The sequence below is a fragment of the Geotrypetes seraphini genome, chromosome 1 (assembly GCF_902459505.1).
Source record: "Geotrypetes seraphini chromosome 1, aGeoSer1.1, whole genome shotgun sequence".
NCBI lineage: Eukaryota > Metazoa > Chordata > Amphibia > Gymnophiona > Dermophiidae > Geotrypetes > Geotrypetes seraphini.
In genome coordinates, this window is record NC_047084.1 from 185,846,359 (window position 1) to 185,869,496 (window position 23,138).

At 41.9% G+C, this 23,138-nt stretch overlaps 1 protein-coding gene across 7 annotated transcripts in view; it reads right to left on the reverse strand.

Moving 5' to 3' along the window:
- Positions 1-23,138, reverse strand: part of VEGFC (vascular endothelial growth factor C) — a 182,461-nt gene that overhangs the window by 49,622 nt on the left and 109,701 nt on the right. For all 7 annotated transcript variants that reach the window (XM_033942895.1, XM_033942902.1, XM_033942911.1 and 4 more), the window contains one exon: positions 13,491-13,704. In XM_033942895.1, coding sequence (XP_033798786.1) covers positions 13,491-13,704 — 214 coding nt within the window. The remainder of the gene's footprint in view (positions 1-13,490; positions 13,705-23,138) is intronic.

Below are 23,138 nucleotides of genomic sequence, written 5' to 3' on the forward strand. Positions count from 1 at the left end.
AGCCACTGACCCTCAAGCTTTGCTTTGAAGAATGTAATGTAATTTATTTCTTATATACCGCTACATCCATTAGGTTCTAAGCGGTTTACAGAAAATATACATTAAGATTAGAAATTAGAAAGGTACTTGAAAAATTCCCTTACTGTCCCGCTGGTGTAGAAGGACTGAGGTTAAAATAGACACTAAAAAATGACATGAGATTATTTCCCGCGGTTATCCACGGGGACAGGAACGGTGATGAATTTTGTCACCATGTCATTCTCTATTAGAAAATTCCAATTTTAGTTGTTTTCTAATGTGCGCCGAATATGAAATTATTTGCCCTCTCATTGTAGCTTTGAAAGCATCCCATAAAATTTCCAAAGAGATTTCCTCTGAGGTGTTGAGCTGAAAATACTCATTCATTTTTATTTGAATTTCCTCAAGAAAGTTTGAATCTGCAAGCAATGTATTATTAAATCTCCAAACAGGTCTAGTATAATCTTTTTCAGTAAACTGAAATTCAATCCAAATTCCAGGATGATCCGACATAAGGATCGGGTCTATTCTGGCTTTTGTAACCTGTTGAGTTAAATGATCTGAGACAAAAAAATAATCAATTTTCGAAAATGATTTATGAACATGTGAGCAAAAGGAAAATTCACGAGCATTAAAATGAAGAAGCTGCCATATATCTTTCAATCCACAGGACTACACTAGATTATCTGGACCCAGTGATTTTAGTTGCTTACTAGGTTGTTTATCTAAAAGTGGATCCATGACAGCATTGAAATCTCCAGCTACAATTAAATTAGATGTAGCCAGTGACAGAAGTAATTGTTGGAGTGTTTTAAAGAACGCGGCCTGATTTGAATTAGGAGCATAAATAGGGCATCAGGCAGCCAAATGGTATAAATTAATATCTGAATTTTTGAACAAGAAACCTAAAACTAGTCTAAAAGACATTTGGAGCATTGAGATTAAGCGGCAGATTTCTGCAACTCAATGGCCATGGATTTGGTCTATGCAGCTAATCACGAAAAATTGGGATAATATAAATTATAATTTTTGGTGGGAAACCTTATGCCAAATTTATAAGTTTGAACATATAAATTTGTTACAATTGGGACACTATAATAAATTCAAAGAGATTTGGGGTCCATTGACAAACTTTTGTAAGAATTGATCATTAGTAGTTCCCTTTGATTTCTGAATGAGTTCTATAAACATCCAGGAAGGGTGGGTGAGAGAGTATGAGTGGAGGGTGTTATGTATTTATTATATCATCTGATTGTAATGAGTGCTGTTTATTGTACTAATTGTTGGTTAGCATGTTGCACTTTATGTTTGCTTTAAAAATGAATAAAGATTTATAAAAAAAAACAACCCCACTTCTGTTTTCTCCCACATTCTAAGTTAATCCATGAGCCATAATTCAATCTGCATCATTCCTTATATAAAAGCACAGTATAAACGAACATTCAACTCGGATCCCTAAGCTTCTAAATAAAATATCATCTGCATATTGCCTATAAAAATTGTCCAAAGAATCAAACAATTTATTTATTTTATTTTAAAAATTTCTTCCCCACCTATCTCCTAAGCGAGTTACAACAGAAAACATACATATTCAAAACCTAATTAAACATAGTACAACAGACACATCCTATCCATTCCTTCCAAATATAATCATTAAAAATAGCATATGAACTGTAAAATACATTTCTCTTGAAAACTAATAAAATGCTTTAACAAACAGGTATGTTTTCAACTGTTTCTTAAATGAGAATTTCTCTATACATATCTTAAAAACCCTGGCAGTGTATTCCACAAATGTGGACCTACAACAGAGATAGCTATTGCTTGAGTTTTTTTATAACCTATTTCACCTAATACATCAAACAACAACCTCATCACGGATTGTGATCTCAAATGCTAGAGGGAATATGTTGTTTCAGAAGCTGTTTTAGTTACAAAGGTGTTCCCCATAGATCACCTGATGGACAATTATCAAAATTTTGTATTCAATCAATGATTGAATTGGCAGCCAATGCAAACTCTTCAGCACTGGAGTGATGTGATCATTTCAGGCTACCCCTGTGATTATATGGGCTGCCGTATTCTGTAATGCTTTTAATTCGACAGTTACGATACCCACCAACAAAGAGTTACAAAAATCAAGTCTAGAGATCACCATATATTGAACTATAGTCTGAAAATCTGATTTTGACATCACAGATTTTACCTTTGACAGCAATCTAATCAATGCTATGTAAATATTGAACAAAAGAGTTGATAGAGCCAACCCTTGAGGCACTCCTCTCCCCACATAAGCCACCTTTGACACCATGAGCTCACTACACACCCAAAATGTATAACCTAATAGATAGGAGGAAAACCACTGCAACATATTACCCCTCATTCCCAACCTTTCCAGTTTCAACAACAGCATCCATAAATCCACAGAATCAAGAGCCCCAGACACATCCAAAGATATCAACAGTACTTTACATGCTGATCAACACCTATCCTTAAAAAATCCAAAACTGGTATCAATAATAACTCTACACTATGGGCCTGATGAAACCCAAACTGATATGGATTCAAACAATCCACACGATCAATAAACATACTCAGCTGTTTCAAAACAATCTTCTCCACAACTTTCCCCAAGAATGGAACAATAGAAATAGGGTGAAAATTGCTCAATTGCACAGAATCCAAACCCTCTTTCTTCATCATGGGCTTCATGGTTGACTGTTTGCAACCATCCTGAAATACTAGTTTCATAACTACCGGAGCAACTCCATCAGTCAACTGTTGTACTATCTCCAATGAACATGGTTCAGCCAAAGCACGCATTGGTGTATATCCATAAATCATCTCCACCTCTGCCACCTCGGCAAATACAGACCAAATTATTGGAGTCTCTACCAATTGTGCATCATCATGCACCGTACTACCATATAGCATTCAACCTCCAGACCTATATTTGCTGCAGGCCCCTTATAACGATCCAAATACTGAACAATGTCATACAATTCCTGTGGCCTATTCATAGCTATCATAACACGCTCTTGGAAAAAATATTTTTCTCATGCTCACATAAACTAAGATATTACGACAAATGAATCCTGAAACTATCATGATCATCACTATTCCTAGTTTTTCCTCCACTTTCAGTTTTTCTCACATCTTGCCTTACCTAACATACAACACCAGATCTCCAAGGACATGGCGTATAATCATTCCATACCACAGTAGCCTTTTCTAGGGCTACCACATTCAAGGTTTTATTCCAATTCTCAACAGTGTCATGAACAGAATCCAACTAATCAAAATATAAACAGGGTAGCCACTCTGCAGCTAATAAACAAACATCAAAATATGGATGCATCTTCATCATCTGAACAACCCCGAATTCCTTAACCAAAGGGCCAAATGAGAAAGATAAGAGAGAACGGTCAGATCACTCCACTGAAGCCACCTGAATACACCCTTCCAATAAACCCAATAACTTTGGGGATAAAAAAATCAGGTCTAACATATGTCCTGCCTGATGTGTTTTATCCCGAACCACATGGGTCAATGCCAATGCTGATAACAAAGCAAACAGCGCGTGATCTAGATAATCAAATCTAGAGTCAGGTGGATCCAATGGCACTTTAAAATCAGCCAATAAACATAACTTCATAATATCAATTGGAAATCCCAACAACATTGCTCAAAACTTACTTCTTTGTACAGGTGTTTTTCTGTTAGCTCTCGACTTCTCAATGAAGATTGTTACTATCATTAAGACACTTATGTGATAGTGTTTGTATCCCTGACTTCTGATTTTTACCCGTTATGTACTTGGTCTTGTAAGACTGTATACATTATAAGTTGTATATGTGATTGTGAGCCACTTTGGTAAAAAAAAAGCGGATTCTAAATGTTTTAAATAAATAAATTCTAAAAACAGGAAGCCATGAGCAACAGCAACTCCTGGGGGTAAATATTACACAATCATTCCACGCAAAATTACACAATCATTCCACACAGCTAAACATTACTCCAACTCGCTCACCATAATATCAACCAGCTTAAAACTTAAAACTGACTTCAATAAACCCCATTATCCCTCCTCCCTGCTTTCCTCCTCCAACAAGCCTATTCCCATGTAAGTCCTGGTGGACAGCATTAACTAAGACCATATCAGTTTTCAAAAACCATAACTCTGTCATACACAGCACATCATAAATCTAAACTTAAAAAAAAATCATAAATTAACTTCTCCACTGCATCTCTTCTCTCCTATTCCTCGCCACTGCACAGCTTGCAGAACAGACTTACTGTAACCATACCAAGCATGACTATCTTTCTTACCTTTTCACACTTCTCTTTGAACAGTTGCAACTGGAAGAGGAGATGCCTGGGACCTTGTATCTAATTGCTATTTATTTTTATATTGAACCAGTTTACCATGTAAACCCCAACACAGAACTCTAGAATCATTCTTAAGCTTTTCAGTCTTTATTCTCATGAACCTTAGAGCTGTTGTGAACCATCTGCTATGTGACATAGGTCATGTTTCCAACATAACCAGATCCTTTGGCAAGACACCTGTTCTAATGGTAGTTACAGTTCTATAACCATAGCTTTGATCTGTGCTTATGTCTTTGATCACTTCATCATTGAGCTGAGGAAGATAAGGGTCAACAGAGATCCTGATTTTATTAAGATTTATTTCCAGTTCAATAGAAGAATCCAGCATTTTTCCAAAGGGACCTGCCTGTTTGTTGCTGCTTAATGTCTTGCCTTCTAATGCAGTCACCAAGTGACTGAACTGTAGTTTGCCTGTGTGCAGGTTACAGACAATCCACACCAGCTTCCTTTGTAGCTTCTCGTCAACATAATGCATCACTCTTCCCTCCCAATCTGTGTTTATATTACAGGAATCGCCTCTAATAGCTTGAAGAGTTTTGTCTGCTCCTTTTTGTCTCAGCCATTTAACCAAATAATCGGCAATTATTTCTGTGAGTCTTCTCTTTAGTTGCTTTTGCAGGAACAAAATGACACAGATATCTGCCTCCTGGCTCTATACAAACTGTGTAATGTTCCTCTTTCATTATACTACTACTATTTATTATTTCTATAGCGCTGAAAAGGCGTATGCAGCGCTGTACATTTTAACATACAATAGACAGTCCCTGCTCAGAAGAGCTTACAATCTAATTTAGACAGGACATTACAGGGTTGGGGAGATTATGGTAGAGGATACAGTGGGTATAGGTTATCTGACAGCAGTGAGTGGGAGTTAAGAGTTGAAAGCAGTTTCAAAAAAGTAGGCCTTGAGCTTGGATTTGAACATTGCCAGGGATGGTGCATGACGTATTGATTCAGGCAGCCTGTTCCAGGCAAACGGTGCAGTATGAAAGAAGGGACAAAGTCTGGAGTTGGCAGTGGAAGAGAAAGGTACAGTTAAGAGGAGCTTGCCCGATGAGCTGAGATCATGGGAGGAAGCATAGAGGGAGATAAGTGAGGAGAGATATTGGGGGGCTTCAGAGAGAATGCACTTATAAGTCAGCAAGAGGAGTTTAAACTGTATTCGGAAATGGATGGGGAGCCAATGAAGTGACTTGACGAGAGGGGTAATGTGAGAATAGCGGCTCTCATGGAATATGAGTCGTGCAGCAGAATTTTGAACAGATTGAAGAGGTGAGAGACGGGTGCATGGGAGGCCCAAGAGAAGTATGTTGCAGTAGTCTAAGCGCGAGGTGATGAGAGCGAGGATAAGGGTTTTGGTAGTGTGTTCAGAGAGAAGAGAACGGATTTTGGTAATATTATAGAGGAGGAAGTGACAGGATTTGGCGGTTTGTTGGATCTGAGCAGAGAAGGAGAGAGAGGAGTCAAAGACCACCCCAAGGTTGCGAGCTGACTAGACAGGGAGGAGGATAGTGCTATTCACAGAAATAGAGAATGGCAAGAGGGGGGAAGTGAGTTTAGGATAAGAAGTTCAGTTTTAGCCATATTCAGTTTTAGATGGCGGTGAGACATCCAAGTGGCAATGTTGGATAGGCAGGCTGAAATTCGGGCCTGAACTCCTGTAGAGATATCTGGTGTGGAAAGGTAGATCTGGGAGTCGTCAGCATAGAGGTGATATTGAAAACCATGAGAGATCAGTGTACCAAGAAAGTGGGTAAATATGGAAAAGAGGAGAGGGCCCAGGACAGAGCCTTGGGGTATGTCAACAGATGGTGGGATGGTAGCAGAGGAGGATCCACCGTAATAAGAACATAAGAAATGGCTTCGCCGGATCAGACCCTAGGTCCATCCAGTCCGGCGACCTGCACCCGCGGAGGCCAAGCCAGGTGTTCCCTGTTGAGAAACCTTGTTTACTCGTATCCCTCAATGTGATTTGCGAGAAGGTGTGCATCCAACTTGCCCTTGAATCCCGGAATGGTAGTCTCCATCACGACCTCCTCCGGGAGTGCATTCCAAGCGTCCACTACTCGTTGTGCGAAGCAGAATTTCCTGATATTTGTCCTAGGCCTGGTGCCCCTCAGCTTCAATCCATGACCTCTTGTCCGAGTCACATTGGACAATGTGAATAACGATGTTTCTTGCTCTATTTTGTCGAATCCTTTTAATATTTTAAAAGTCTCTATCATGTCCCCTCGCAGTCTTCTCTTCTCGAGGGTGAACAATCCCAGTTTTCCGAGGTGTTCTTTGTAGCTCAAGTTCTTGATACCTGTAACTAGCTTCGTGGCTCGTCTTTGCACCCTCTCCAGCAGGGTTATATCCTTCTTTAGGTAGGGAGACCAGTGTTGGACACAGTATTCCAAGTGTGGTCTGACCATTGCTCTGTAAAGCGGCATTATGATGTCCTCCGATCTACTCGTGATCCCCTTCTTTATCATGCCCAACATCCTGTTTGCTTTCTTTGCTGCCGCTGCGCATTGTGCTGATGGCTTCAGGGTCCTGTCTATCAGTACCCCCAGGTCCCTTTCTTGTTCGCTCTTGCCCAATGTTACACCTAACATTTTATATTCATGTTCCTTGTTTTTCTTACCCAGGTGCATCACTTTGCATTTGTCTATGTTGAACTTCATCTGCCATTTTTCTGCCCATTTCTCTAGCTGGTTCAAATCTCTCTGGAGTTCTTCTCTGTCCTTTTGTGACCCAACTACCCTACATAGTTTTGTGTCGTCTGCAAACTTGATTAAATTACTTGTTGTTTCTTCTTCCAGGTCGTTTATGAAGATATTGAACAAGATCGGCCCAAGGACCAAACCCTGGGGTACACCGCTCATCACCTTTTCTCAGCCCGAGAACTTCCCATTTATGCCCACCCTCTGCAATCTGTTTTCCAGCCATTTGCCTATCCATCTTAGTATATCTCCTTCTATTCCATGGCTTTGTAGTTTCTTCAGAAGCCTTGCGTGTGGAACCTTGTCGAACGCTTTCTGGAAGTCCAAGTATATTATATCCACTGGTTCACCGTTATCGATTTGTTTGTTCACCTCCTCAAAAAATTGAAGTAAGTTTGTCAAACATGACTTCCCCTTCCTGAAGCCATGCTGACTAGCTCTCATCAGGTCGTGGTTTTCCAGGTGTTGCACTATGCTATCCTTTATTAGTGCTTCAACCATCTTTCCAGGAACCGACGTAAGACTCACAGGTCTATAGTTGCCCGGTTCTCCTCTCGATCCTTTTTTGAAGATTGGAGTGACATTCGTTATCTTCCAGTCATCTGGTATTCGCCCGGTTCTGATTGACAAGTTAGCTAGGGATTGTAAAAGTTCTCCGATTTCTACCTTAAGCTCCTTTAGCACTCTTGGGTGAATTCCATCTGGTCCAGGGGATTTGTCACTTCTTAGTTTGTCGATCTGTTAGTATATCATGTCCAAATCCACATTCACTGTGGTTAGGCTATCCTCAATTTCTCCTTTGAATGCTCTCCCTGTTTCTGGCATTGATGCAGTGTCCTCCTTAGTAAAGACAGACGCAAAGAATGAGTTTAGCCTATCCGCAATCTGTTTGTCTTCCTTGATGCACCCTTTTCTTCCTTGGTCGTCGAGAGGGCCCACTGCCTCCTTAGCTGGTTTTTTTTCCCTTTTATGTATCTAAAAAAGGGCTTGAAGTTTTTGGCTTCTTGCGCTATCTTTTCCTCATATGCCTTTTTAGCGTCTTTTACTGCCTTGTGACACTTCTTCTGGTTGACCTTGTGACTGTTCCAGGCCTCCGTTGTGTGTTCGCGTTTCCATTTTTTAAACGAGTTCCTCTTATCCCTTACTGCATCCTTCACCTCTTTAGTTAGCCAAGCTGGTTCTCCTTTGTTTTTATTTTTCCTTCCTTTGGATATCTGCAGAATGTAGAGATTTTGTGCTTCGGTGATGGTATTTTTTAGTAGGGACCATGCTTGATCGACTGTTTTGATTTTGGCTGCCTTTTTCTTGAGCAATATACGCTGAAGGTACGATGAGAGAGATAGGAAGAAAACCAGGAGAGAGCAGAACCCTGAAATCTCAGTGAGGACAATCTGTCGAGTAGGAGGTGGTGATCAACAGTGTCAAAGGCAGCAGACAGATCAAGAAGAATGAGGATAGAGTAGAGTCCATTGGATTTGGCCAAGAACAGGTCGTTAGAGACTTTGGCAAGGGCAGTTTTTGTATAGTGGAGAGGGTGAAAGCCTGATTGAAGTGGGTCAAGAATATTATGAGAAGAAAGGAAGTCCAGGCAACGGCAGTGAACAGCACGTTCAAGTAGTTTGGATAGGAAGGGGAGAAGGGAGATAGGGCAGTAGTTGGAGGGGGATGTAGGGTCTAGTGAGGGCTTTTTAAGGAGGGGTGTGACTATAACATGTTTGAAGACATTAGGAACTGTAGCATTGGAGAGCGAAAGGTTGAGGATGTGACAGATGGGAGGGATTACAGTGGGAGTGATGGATCCGAATAGGCAGGTAGGAATCGGATCAGAGGAACAGAAGGTGTAACTTCAGAAAAGGAAGAAAGGGTTGTAAGGGTTGTTGAAGGGAGGTTGACAGACTGGAGGTTGGAAGGGGTGGTGGGAGAGGCAACATCGTTGAGAATTCAAGGTGGATCTTGTGAATCTTGTTGTGGAAGAACTCTGCCATCATCTGGGGGGGGGGAGAGTGAAGTGGCACTTTGAGGCGGGGGCACTTTGAGTAGATAGTTGAGCGTGGCAAAGAGATGGTGAGGGTTGGCACTAAGAGAGTTAATTAAATGGTTATAGTAGTTCTGTTTGGCAATTGAGAGGGTAGAATGGCAGGACGTCAGCATGAATTTGAAATGAATGAAGTCAGCAAGCATGCGGGATTTAAGCCAAAGATGTTCAGCAGCTTGGGCACATGAGCGCAGATAACAGATTTTAGGGTGTCATCAAGGGCTCGTGTTTGGCACATGTTACAGGATGGGAAATGGGATGGACAAGGGTATCGACAGAAGATGAGAGAATGGAGTTATAGGAGAGGACAGCTTCATCGGTAGACTTGTTTGACATAGTAGTAGAAAGGCGAGATGAGACAGTGGTAGAGAGTGTGTCAGAATCAATAGCCTGAAGGTTCCTAAATGTATGGGTAGTGATCGGTCGGGGTTGGGAAGGAGGGTGATGAGTTGTGAAGGTTAACAGCTGATGGTCGGAGATTGTAAGATTTGAGGTGCAGAATTCAGTGATAGAGCAGTTGGAGGAGAGGACGAAGTCAAGGCCTTTCTAGTGAGTTGGGGCAGTGGAATACAGCTGGAGGTCATACGAGGACGTTAGAGCGAGATACCTGGATGTATAGGAGTCAGAAGGGTCATCAGCATGGATGTTACCGAGGATAAGGGAGGGAGATGAGGGTTCAAACAAGAAGGAGAGCCAGGAGTTAAACTCAGTGAAGAAGGAGGAGGATTCGTCAGGGGAGGGGTCGGTAAATAACCGCTATTCTGAGAGACGGGGGGGGGGGGGCGATCAGACGAATGGAGTAAACTTCAAAGAAAGGAGAACAGTGAGATTGAGGCAAAAGGGGTTGATATTTACAAAACGGTGAGAGTAAGAGTCCGACACCGCCTCCATGACCATCTGGGCAATACATTTTGCCATTCTGTTCTGCCTTTAATGTGATTCTAATATCATCACAAAGACCTTCAAAGTGTCCAATGCCATGTGATTGAGGGCAAAGAGTCTGGAATAGAACTGTGGAAGTTTATTGTTCTGAGGGGAAGTGAAGAGATCTATATCCACCATTCCCAATCTCAAAAAACATTGGATGCAAGACTGTTGTGCTGAGAGACCATTCGTGAGGTTGGAGAAGCCTGTTCAGCCTGTCTACCACATTCTTCTTCTCTGAAAAATAAACCACCTTGAGAAGTATACTGTGAGCAGTGTTCCCTCTAAGCGGGCGGGTGTTGTGAGCAAACTTTTTTCACCGTGAGCCAAAAATATCGGGCGCCAGCAAGTTATGAGCCAACTCGCCCGATTCTCCTCTCGCCGCCCTGCCATCTGCCGTACGCCTCTTCCGATTGTGCGCTGTGACGAGAAACGTGTGCGCTGCGATGTAATATTTTGTGCGCCAGCGCAGCTTAGCGGGAACACTGGTTCAAATGGTTTTATTTATTTCCCCAAATTTATTTTTGTTATACGCATTGAAAATATTTGATATTGCGTTTAAATCAAAATCTCAATAAACTTGAAACGAGTGCCCGTGAGATTGTGGGAGGGTTAAATACTCAAAACTTAGAAGTTTTTGCTACGCCAGCTTTCTGGTATCTTTACATACAGTGGCGTACCTAGCATATGTAACATCCGGGGCCCATCATTTTTTGGCACCCCCCCCATCTGTAAGAAAAACATGATTTTTAGTAACAAACCACACGTCACACATGAGTACCTAGGAAAAGGCAGCATCTTACATATTGCAGTGAGCAGTACATCAATACACCCATTGTAAAACTAAACAAGCCAGACCAGCACAGATCAATCCTACACCGTCAATCCTAACAGAAAACACACAGAACACAGAAAACACCTTCGCCTAGTAAGGAATATGTAATCACAAACTAACCCCTCCCTCTTTTACAAAACTGTAGTGTGGATTTTAGCTACGGAGGTAACAGCTCTGATGCTCATAAAATTCTGAGCATCAGAGCTGCTACCACCAAGGCTGGTGCTAAAAACGCTTCACAGTTTTGTAAAAGGGGGGATAAAATAAAAATACATAGACAAAGGTTAAATTGAACCAGCAAGAAGCTGGACTCTGCATACAATGCTTCACAGAAACAGTGACACATGTCTCCTAAAGCAATAAATAAATAGAAATTTTTTTCTACCTTTGTCTTCTGTGGTTTCTCCTTTCCTCATCTTCTTGTAACTCTCTTCCTTCCATCCACTGTCTGCCGTCTCTCTTCCCCTATATGGCATCTTCTCTCCTTCTATGCCCCTTCCAGAAACTGTATGCCTCCCCCTTCCATCTCTCCTTTCACCCCATTGGTCTGGCATCTCTCTCCTCGCCTTCCCTCTCCCACACCTCTCCTCATAGTCTGGTATCTCCCCTTCCCTGATTCTCTGGCATCTCTCTCCTTTCCTTTTCTTCCATCTTTCGCTCCCCCTCCATGCTCTCACATCTCCCCCTTCCTTTTCCCTTAGACTGGCATACCTTCCTCCTACGCTCCAAGCCCTGGCATCTCCTTTAATTCCCTCCCTCATCTTCCTTCTCCCTCCAGCTGGGTACCGCAACACTCTTCCCTGCAGCTCTGCACTTCCCCACAATTGCCATGCTTCGGTTCCTCTTCTTCCTTCCTTCCTCCCCCCCCCCCCCGCGGGACCCTGCGGCAACATCAACTCTTACTCCCTCTAATGTCGGCCCTGCAGCTCCAGACTTCCTCGCACCTTCTCCCCTCCCCCTTTGGATCACTATTATTTTAAATGTTATAGCCGCGGAGCTGTATCCATCAGTGGAGATGTCTAACCTCGGCCTGCCCCGGAACTCTTACTGCAACAGTGACTTCCTGTTCCTGCCTAGACGGGCGGCTGCTGCAGTAAGAGTTCCGGGGCAGGCCGAGGTTAGACATCTCCACTGATGGATACAGCTCCGCGGCTATAACATTTAAAATAATAGCGATCCAAAGGGGGAGGGGAGAAGGTGCGAGGAAGTCTGGAGCTGCAGGGCCGACATTAGAGGGAGTAAGAGTTGATGGTGCCGCAGGGTCCCGCGGGGGGGAGGGAGGAAGGAAGGAAGAAGAGGAACCGAAGCATGGCAATTGTGGGGAAGTGCAGAGCTGCAGGAGCTGTTATAGCCGCGGAGCTGTATCCATCAGTGGAGATGTCTAACCTCGGCCTGCCCCGGAACTCTTACTGCAGCAGCCGCCCGTCTAGGCAGGAACAGGAAGTCACTGTTGCAGTAAGAGTTCCGGGGCAGGCCGAGGTTAGACATCTCCACTGATGGATACAGCTCCGCGGCTATAACATTTAAAATAATAGCGATCCAAAGGGGGAGGGGAGAAGGTGCGAGGAAGTCTGGAGCTGCAGGGCCGACATTAGAGGGAGTAAGAGTTGGTGCCGCAGGGTCCCGCGGGGGGGGAGGAAGGAAGGAAGAAGAGGAACCGAAGCATGGCAATTGTGGGGAAGTGCAATCCCCCCAATGCGTCCCCTTACCTTACCTCCCCTTACCTTTGCGACGCGTGTGTGCGCTGTGAAGAGAAACTTGTGCGCTGCGATGTATTATTTTGTGCGCGAGAGCAGGCCAGCGCAGCTTAGCGGGAACACTGATGTGAGTAGTGGCTCAATTCCAAATCTTAATTGTCTCCACACTAAAAGGAGTTGTTGGGCTTTGTGTCTTCATTTTCACATGGAGACAGAGGGCACAGTGAATGTCTTGATTATCAGGATCCAGATACTGAACATACTAGTTACGAGAATCAGAGCCTGAAATGGTCCTATTACACTGAGAATATTTTTTGAAGCCACTTAGCATTTTCTTTTGACATGGAGGAAAAATGGCTGACAAAGTCAAACAGCTCGATAGCCCAGAGAGCTAGAGTAAAAAAAGCATGCTGAATAACGTCTTCAGCCCCTGGTGTGAAAAAGGCCTTGAAGTGTCCCGAAGGTCAAAAAACAGTTGAATGAATTGAATCAAACTCAAGGGAAATGTAACCCCCCCCCCCAACAAAGATGAAGAATTATGAGGAAAAGGACACTAAAAATAACTTTGAAGTTTGACGCGTGGAGAAGAAACTGAAGACACAGCTTTTCGGCTCTAAGGAAAACTAGGAACTGATGGTCCTGAGAGCCGTCGGGTGGGAAGGCACTGGCACACGTATGGTATGGGCACTGCCTATAGATTTAAAGTGACAGTGCACTTGGCAGTGTCCATACCAGATTCCAGGATGGAAACTGGTCAGCATATGTGTGCAGAGAGAGATCCTGGAATCTCTAAAGCAATATGTTTCAAATGGATTATCTTTATATACTTCTTAATTTCATACAACTGAAGCCTTTAATGTAAAAGCATGCCTTTTTCTTGTACTTACTTTTTAGGATATCTGCATTATAATGCGCTGCTGCAAATCTGACAGTGCTCTCTGTTCTTGGTTCAAAGCTGGGCCACTCTCTATTATTTTGCAATCCCCCTTTCCTCAACTGACATTTGAACATTTTCCAGTATTCAGGGTAAAGTACTGTCATGAGTTCATCCACACTGGATACAGACCGCAATTGTTCCTCTAGTTCCTTGTTTGCCTGATCCTGTAAAAAAAGGAAATATAAAAGAAAAAACAAACAGACAGATATAACTACTTATCTTTGGCAGGGTTTAAGTTTTGCTGTGTGAAAAGTGAGTCAGTTTGATGAAAGATTGCTATGTACGTACCAAAAATATATATATTATCAGGCACAGAAATGGCTTCATTAAACTAAAACTTTTCAACTGGGTCAACTTTTCAACTGGGTCTTCTTTGCCTACATATTATGTTAACTTACTGTATAATGCTCAAAAATATAATGATAGCATCTTGATTGCTGCAGGACTTTTGAGTCCCATTTTATACAAGGATACAAAGAGCCCGTGTTCAAAAACATGGAAAATGAATTTGGATCAATAGGTCTGTATGTCCTGGTTTATGCAGTTATAAGTTTTCATACAACTTCACTAAAGTGGATTTTGGAAGTATTAATTACTACTGTATTAGACTGGACTTGAATCCTAGTATATTGATTGACTCCAGTAAATTCAGTATGATGTTTCTTGCACTGCTGTTGGTTGTGGCTCTCAATAACGGTTTTCTTGACCTATTCTCACTCTCTTCTCTCTTAAGTTCTCTCATTTTGTACCTCTTGTAATCTTTTGTAAACCGCATAGAACTTCATGGTATTGCGGTATATAAACTGTTATTATTATTATTATATGAGACCTGTGAAATATTGTCCAAGCTTTAAGGTCACCTGCCTGATACCCAAAGCTTTTTGGGGATGGGGAACCATGTATTTTAAAAACTGGCTTGTATTTGATTTTCTTAAAATTACTAGGATCAGATGAAGGTCACTCTTCAGGGATATTCCCCAATTTATTGAAGCAGGCTCAGGTGACCCCAATTCTACAAATGGGAAGATCTGGATATGGAGAATGGGTGTAAGTATAGAAGTGTGTGTAAATTGCCTTACAATGGCTAAGATTCTGTAACTAGAACAAAAGACTTGCCATACCGAGTCAAACTAAAGGTCCATCTACTGTAGGTTGAAGGCACATAGGAGAATCCTCAAAAGTAGCAAGATTCTATGTTATTTACCCCAAGAAATAAGCAGTGTCATTCTCCAGAATCAGTTTAATAATGGTTTACGGGCTTTACCTTCAGGAATTTGTCCAAATCTTTTTAAAACACAGCTACACCAAATGCTTCTACCACATGTTCTGACAAGTTTCAGAGCTAAACTATTCCCCTCTTTTACCAAGGCACACTAGCCGATTTACCGTGCGCTTAAACACTAACGCATCCATAGAACATAATGGACGCATTAGCGTTTAGCGTGCGCTAAATCGGCTAGCGCACCTTAGTAAAAGGACCCCTATGCGTTGAGAACAGGTATTAATCTCTGCAGGAAAGACCTAGAAAATAGTTTCACCACTTTTTTCAGACTCCAGAGCAGCAGGACTGTTCTGTTCTCAAGCAGCCTGCAGGGAAGAGGAGTGAACTTTAAGTAGAGTAGAAAATAGTGTCTAATCCAGACGCTCTCCACCTGTTGCTCTTGCTTCTGGACCACCCAACCCTTCCCTGGCTCCACAGTTCTACTTTTTTTTTTTTTTCTTCTACAAATTAAGCCCTGGTTTAAGTTTAAAAAAATGCTTTCTTAATTCATAGTGGAGTCCTTTTACTAAGGCACACTAGCCGTATTAGCGCGTCCTAAATGCTGACGTATCCATAGAATAGAATAGCTAGAACTGCACAAAAAAACTCAAGATGCGGTTGAATGATGGAGCTATAGAAAAGTCATTATGATTTCCTTTATTTTACTGTCTATTCTTTTACAATAAATACCAATTGCTAACATTCTGTTTGCCTTTTTTGGCTGCAGCCACACACAAGATTTCAACGTATTATCCGCGAGGGCACCTAGAAACTTTACACAGGTGGTAGTTCCTAATGAGGAACCTAGCATCATGTAGCTATAATTTGAGTTATTATTCCCAATGTGCTTCACTTTGCACTTTTCCATATTAAATTTCATCTGTCATTTGGATTCCCAGCCTTCCAATCTTGCAAGGTCCTCTAGCACAGTGTTCTTCAACCTTTTTACACCAATGGACCGGTAGAAATAAAATAATTATTTTGTGGCCCAGCATCGGTCCGCAGTCTGGTGGTTAAAGAACACTGGGCTAAGTCATGGGCCAGACCCCGCCCATCTCTACCCAATCTCCATACCAGACCCCGCCCCCATAATAGTACTAATTGTAATACTATTTTTTCCATTCATTTTTCATAGATACACACAATATAATCTTATTAACAACACATAATGGTTAACCACAAAATTAAACTACAAAGCACACTGACAGCAGATGTAAAATTGACATAATTCAATCACTAAATTCAAAAATAAAATCACCCCCCCCCCCCACCTATGTTGTCTCCCTCCCTCTATGCTATGCCTTACCTTCTGGCCTGCTCCCGCCATTATGCCGCACCTCGGTATTATTTTCAGGCCGGCTCCCTCTTTCTCACTGATGCAGTGCACAAAGCTGTGGGCAGCGGCTCCATGCACGTCCCACACCTCACCTGGAAGTCTTCCCTCTGACGTAGTGACGTCAGAGAGAAGGCTTCTGGTTCAGGTGCAGGATGCATGTAGGAGCCGCTGCCCGTGGCTTTGTGCACTGAATCAGTGAGGAAGACGGAGCTGGTTCGAAGATAACGCCACACTGAGCGAACTGTGGACCGGCGGTTGAAGAACACTGTTTTGGGCCTGATGCACGTGCCGGCCCCGTGGACAGGCAGGAAATTTGGTGTCAGGTCAAAAGCGCGCTGGGACAAAGGCGCGCCCAGACAATTGAGCGCAGCGCGCGCCGCTCTAAATTACTGTTTTTAGTGCTCCAACGGGGGGGCGTGGGGGGAACCCCCCACTTTACTTAATAGACATCGCGCCGCGTTGTGGGGGCGTTGTGGGGGGTTGTAACCCTCCACATTTTACTGAAAACTTCACTTTTTCCCTGTTTTTAGGGAAAAAGTTCAGTTTACAGTAAAATGTGGAGGGTTACAACCCCCCAAACCCCCCATAACGCTGGCGCGATGTCTATTAAGTAAACTGGGGGGGGGTTCCCCAACAAAACCCCCCATCGGAGCACCTAAAAACTGTAATTTAGAGCGGTGCGGCGGCGCGCGCTGCGCTCAATTGTCAGGGCGTGCTTTTGTCTTTCGCGCCGTTGTCTATGAACCGGAAATTTCTGTGCACCAGCACCGGTCCACGGACCGATGGTTGAAGAACACTGCTCTAGCAATTTCTCACAATCCACATGCAATTGAAAATGTTTGAATAATTTAACAACTTTTTAAACACCCTCCCCAGGCCCTGCCTCGCACAAGCATTTAAAAATGAATCAATCACCACCAAAAAGGAAGCCAACCCCTTTTGCACTATATAGGAATATTGGTGATATAGAATCAGGGTAGGAGTGATCCCCCCTTCATTCACAACCCCACTGGTAGCTATAGTTTCTGAATAAGAATACCGAGAGTTGGAATCTTAAAAGTAGCAAATACTAAAACAAGGTAGGTATAATCTGAATTGGTATATCAAGAGCTAGGCTCTTGGAGCATGTTTATTTTAAAAATTTCTATACCGTTTAAAACTAAACGGCTTACCTAATTTACATACATAATTTTAAAACAAAAACATACAAACAATCCTCAGAACTCATGTCTAAAAAATAATACCATAGCTTACATAGTAAAGACCATGAATAAATCATCAACTCTGCCAGCGAGGAAAATTATTGGCTAGAGAAAGGCATCTACAAATAACTGCGTCTTAAGTAGTTTTCTAAACTTTTTCACGACAGTTTCGTATTTGACCCACCAAGGAGTTCCATATCTTAACTCCTGCACATAGACGTGGGCTGTTCTAATGCAGAACAGGCATTCCCCAGTATAATAATTTTCCTTTGCGTAGCAGACAAAGCTCACATAAGCATCTTCTGTAAGAATCTCATGTGGGTGTTCCAGGAATGACTAGAAAAACTCCATAAGAGTGAAATACTTCGGTACACAAAAGAGAAGCGAGACATGGGGTAAGACTATGTGATGAGTTTAAGGTGAATCAACAGGTAGAAAAGGTGATGGCAAAAAACAGAAAGATGCTTGGAAGTATATAGAGAGGAATGGCCAGCAAGGAAAAGGTGGTGATAGTACCTCTGTATAATGGTTTATGGCTATGGCTTACAAGCAGGGTGGATAAAAATCAATGATTTAAAAAATATCTTGGAGTTTTAAAAAATTTAAATTGTATATATATTTTTTTAAATTTAAAATGCTTTTTTTGAGGAAAAAGTCTATCTAAAGATAGTTTTCTATTTAAGAAACATTATAGTCCAAAGGTTATTTATCATGAAATAAGAATTCGTTTTTAACTATGCAGCATGAGGTTCTATATTCATGCAATGTTTAAATGAATTCCATTAATTCATTCAAATGTCATGGACAATTTTTCTATTTAGAAGATGATATCACAGATGATTGGCTTTGCATTTTTCAAAATTCTACATTTGTGTCTATAGAGATAACATGCTTCTTCACAGCAAAAATATCATACAATATACAGAGTTGAAAAAAAGAGCTTAGCCCTATTGTTCCTTTGGAAATTGATGTACACAGAATAAATATCTTACCTCTTAAATGCTAAGTTTATATATCTGCAAAAAGAGCTAAGTGTGAGGAGGGAGGGCACACAGTTAAAATGAAAGTAAAACCTTTTGAGCAGAATACAAGTCTTAGGATCTTTGTGTGTATAGCCTGAGGTTTATCAAATCATTCTCTCTTTGGAGGAGAAAACCTATAATGGCAGTATGCCATACAAGAGACCCCATTTGGAAATATTTTAATAAAGTTCCTCTACCTATGAGTAAGGCAGACATGCATGCAAAATGCAAAAACATTGCAATTTAGAAATGCAAGTTCTGGCAGCCTGAATGAAACATCGTAAGAAGAGCTTTGTTGAAAATGACAAAAGGAATATGTTTGAACAGGTAGGATCTTCAGATTGGTAAATGTTTTGATTTCATCATATTTATTAAAGACTCCCTTGAGGAATTGTCATATTTGAGCAAAAATATATTTGTTATTATTACTGTATGTTACAGTCATATTGATACAACTGTTATGAAGAAATAAAGAGTTGAAACAAGCAAATATTCCTTTTTGGGCATCTGAAATCTTATTGTATGCACTCATTTTTTATCAGGTGGCAACATTAAGAAGTACATGTCACATACTTTCAAATGTACAGTATATGTTAGATTTCCAGTTTTGGCACATTATTAAGAGAAAAAAATAGTTGCCATGACTTATGAATCAAACTCCAGTAGCCTTACGTTCAGACACACTGAAGAGGGAAAGGAATGGAGTAGCCTAGCATTTAGAACATACATCTGACAACTGAGGAAGCTAGATTCATACCTTGCTGCTGCTCCTTGAGCAAGTCACTTAACTCTCCATTAACTTGGTTACAATCTGATTCTCTGGAGACAGAGAAATACCTAATATACCTGAATATAACTCACCTTGTGCTACTACTGAAAAGATGCGAGGTAAATCCAAATAAATAACAAGAGTTTTGCTGGCCTACATTTCAGGCCCCTAACACAGCCCTAGGGAGACGCCTAGGGCCGCCTAACGCCTCGGGGTGTTTTTTTAAAAACGTATGTCCTGATTGGCTGGTTTAGACAGTGGTAGGACACCTACCGCCACCTACAATCGGAACACCGTTTATAGAATTTGTCCCTATGTGCCTAACTGGAACGCATTGCCAGAGGTTGTGGTAAGAGTGGATAACGTAGCTGGTTTTAAGAAGGGGTTGGACAATTTCCTGGAGGAAAAGTCCATAGTCTATTATTGAGAAAGACAAGGGGCAAGCCACTGCTTGCCCTGGATCGGTAGCATGGAATGTTGTTGCTCTTTGGGTTTGGGCCATGTACTAATGACCTGGATCGGCCACCGTGAGAACGGGCTACTGGGTTTGATAGACCTTTGATCTGACCTAGTAAGGCTATTCTTATGTTCTTATGTAAATGATATGCCACCCAGAGATCACTGGTGTGCTGCAAGACTTGCACCAGAGGAAGGAACCAACAAAACTCCCACCTCTCCTTGAACAGAAAATCCACTGCTTGTATCCAGGATAAGCAGCATAAAATCTGTTGTACTCTTTTGGGATCTTGCCTGGTACTTGTGACCTGGATTGACCACTGTGGAAACAGGATCCTAGGCTTGATAGACCTTTGGTCTGTCCCAGTATGGCAACTCTTATGTTCTTATGGCATGCAGAAAATGGCAGCACTAGAGTCTGTGCACTTCTAAGTGTCTACAGTCCTGCCCCTCAAAACCTAACAAGTTATATCAGAGGGGCAGGACCAGAAGACACTGCTCAGACTCTAAGACTCCACACTGCCATTTTTTGTTTCTTCTGTGCTCAGGCAATAGGATAGTGGTAGTGATGGCATGAAAAAATAAATGAAGGCGGATGTAGAATGATAGGAGGTGATGGAGGGTGGGATTACATAAATGGGGGAGATGGCTAGGGAAGTCAGGTGAGATGCTGGTGAAAGCAGGTAGACTAGGAGATATGCTGGGAATGAAGCAGGAAGGAATGAGAGGATAGTTGCTAGACACAGAAGAAGAGAAGAAAGAAGAGATGCTAAGTCTAATTCAAGACTACCTCTACTTCAGAAAGTGGTTGAAAGCCTGAATCTTCTCCCAAGCCTTTAATATATAAGGCGATTGACTATACACTCATTCTGCACCTGGACTAGCTTGCTATACACACTTTAACTTAGATCAGTTCCTTATATCTTGGAAGAATGGCCTAGTGCTAAGGGCAGCTACCTCTGCACCCTAAGGTTGTTTATTGAAAACTTTTATACCATTACTAATGACTGGATAGTCAATTCAGAGCAGTTTACATGACCTTCTACAATATATTGTGTTACTATGCATTAGCTTCAGTAATGGTGTTACTATACATGAGGTATAATTAATGAGCTTCTATAATGATGTTACAATAATGAGGTTGTGAGTTTGATTCCCATTGCAGCTCCTTATGACTCTGAGCAAGTCACTTAACACTTCATTAGCCCAGGTACAAAATAAATACCTGTCTAATATATGTAAAACGCTTTGATTCTAACCACACAGTAAAAGTGGTATATCAAGTCCTATCCCCAACCCTCCCTTATACATATAGATGTCAGCATTCAGAATTGGTGAGTTTGCACCTTTGGGTATGGGAGGAAGGGTGGTGGAGAGGTAGGTGTCATCTCATCCCTCACCTCTGGATGCCTTGAACCTCTGTGATTAAGTGCTGCCAGGGGAGTGGGCTGCCAAAAGTGCTGTCTATGGGAGGGAGGGTTAGAAAAAAGAACAAAAAAAAAAGTAATGCCTATGAATGGGCCCAGAAAAAAAAGTGCTCCCTGTTTTTCCTTTTGTTCACTGACCAGTTCCATGGTTCCTATACTCTTCTACCCAATTATGTTTTTGACTCTTTAGTATTGCATATTTTAGTTTAAAAGATAGTGAAAACTTGGTGTGCTGCATGCTCTGTAATCTCTGCAAATGGGTTTATAATTTGCTTCCTAACATATATTACATTTTCCCCACCATTAAGTCTAAACTGTAGGGATTTCTTTTTTTTATTCCTCTGTGCAGTCTGTTGCTGATTAACATAAATAGCCATCTTGGTGACAACCCTGCACTCCAATTTAGCAGTATTTTGTCCACTTCATTCAGAATTCAATAAAACAGATACTGGCTGGACTTTGTCAAGCTGTTTTAAGAATTTAAAATCCTTATATTGTAAGACAAATTGAAGAGTCTAGGTAGAGCCCCTCACTTGGGCAGAGGGGCGTCTTAACTTGCCTGAGCTTCATTCACATCCTTTCTTCTTTATTAGGGTATTGGATGAGGGGGCAGGGGAATGGAATGATGGCCTCAAGAGAAAAGGCATAGTTGCTGGGGGCATGGACACTGTCATTGGCCCATACAGATCTGCAGAAGCTAATGGCATTCAGCTTTGCATCAAGTATTTAGTTGGAACCTGTCTTTCAGTAGGTCAGTCATAGAATTAAATCTCAACAGGAGAAAAGTAAAACCCAAAGGAATAGATGTTTTCATGGTCTTGCAACTGAACTCCAAAAATTCTGAATTAAAGGACATTAATACCACATATGATTGAAAGTATCAATTGTTCCATATTCTTTCCAATATAAAGGTAAAATATTTTTATTCCTGTTATTATAGCTGTTAAAAAAATACCCAACAAAAAGTATAATATACTCTAAACCAGGGGTGCCCACACTTTTTTGACTCGCGAGCTACTTTTAAAATGACCAAATCAAAATGATCTACCAACAATAAAATTAAAAAAAAACACAACGCACACTGTACGCATAGAATTGTTAATTATCATTCCTATTCCGGGGTTTTTTCAAAGAGGTCAAAGCAGATGACTCTATACACAGTCACCTCAGTAACAACCATACAAAAATAGACAAATATACCCCCCTCCCTTTTTACTAAACCAGAATAGCAGTTTTTAGCGCAGGGAGCTGCGCTGAATGCCCAGCGCTGCTCTCGACGCTCATAGGCTCCCTGCGCTAAAAACCACTATTGCGGTTTAGTAAAAGGGGACCATATTGTAAAATATAGACAGCAGATATAAATTCAGACACATTTTGATCACTAAATTTAAAATAAAATCATTTTTCCTACCTTGTCTGGTGATTTCATGAGTCTCTGGTTGCACTTTCTTCTTCTGTCTGTGCATCCAATCTTTCTTTCAGCCTGTATGCTTCCTCTCCTCTACACCTCATTCCCTCCCCCAACTTTTTCTTCCTCTCTCCCTGACCTTTCTTTCTTTCTTTCTCTCTTCATGCCCCCTTTCTTTTTTTCTGTTTCTTTTCTTTCCTTCTGTCTCCCTGCCTGCCCCCTTCTTTCTTTCTCCCTGCCCTTCCCCAAGCCACTGCCACTGCCATCGGGGAACAGGACCCAAACCGCCACCAATGGATAACAGGCCCCAAAGCCGACGCCGCCCCATGCTCTACCTGCTTCGGGCTGACCAGCATTCCTCTCCCCGACGTCAATTCTGCCGTCGGAGAGGAAGTTCCGCCCAGCCAGGCAGCGATTGGCTGGCCCGAACTTCCTCTCCGACGGCAGAATTGACATCGGGGAAAGGAAGACTGATCGGCCCGATAGATCGCCAAGGCAAAGTGAGTCCTGGGTGATCGACTCACTTTGCCTTGGCGAGCAACCCGTCGATCGCGATCGACCTATTGGGCACCCCTGCTCTAAACATTCGCTTCAAGTGTGTGTCAATAAGTGATACAAAGAGAAAGAACAAAAATGAAGAAAACATTGTGACAGGACACAGTACTGTGTTTCGGCGTACCAATCTGCCTGCATCAGATGTCACTAATATAATAAAAT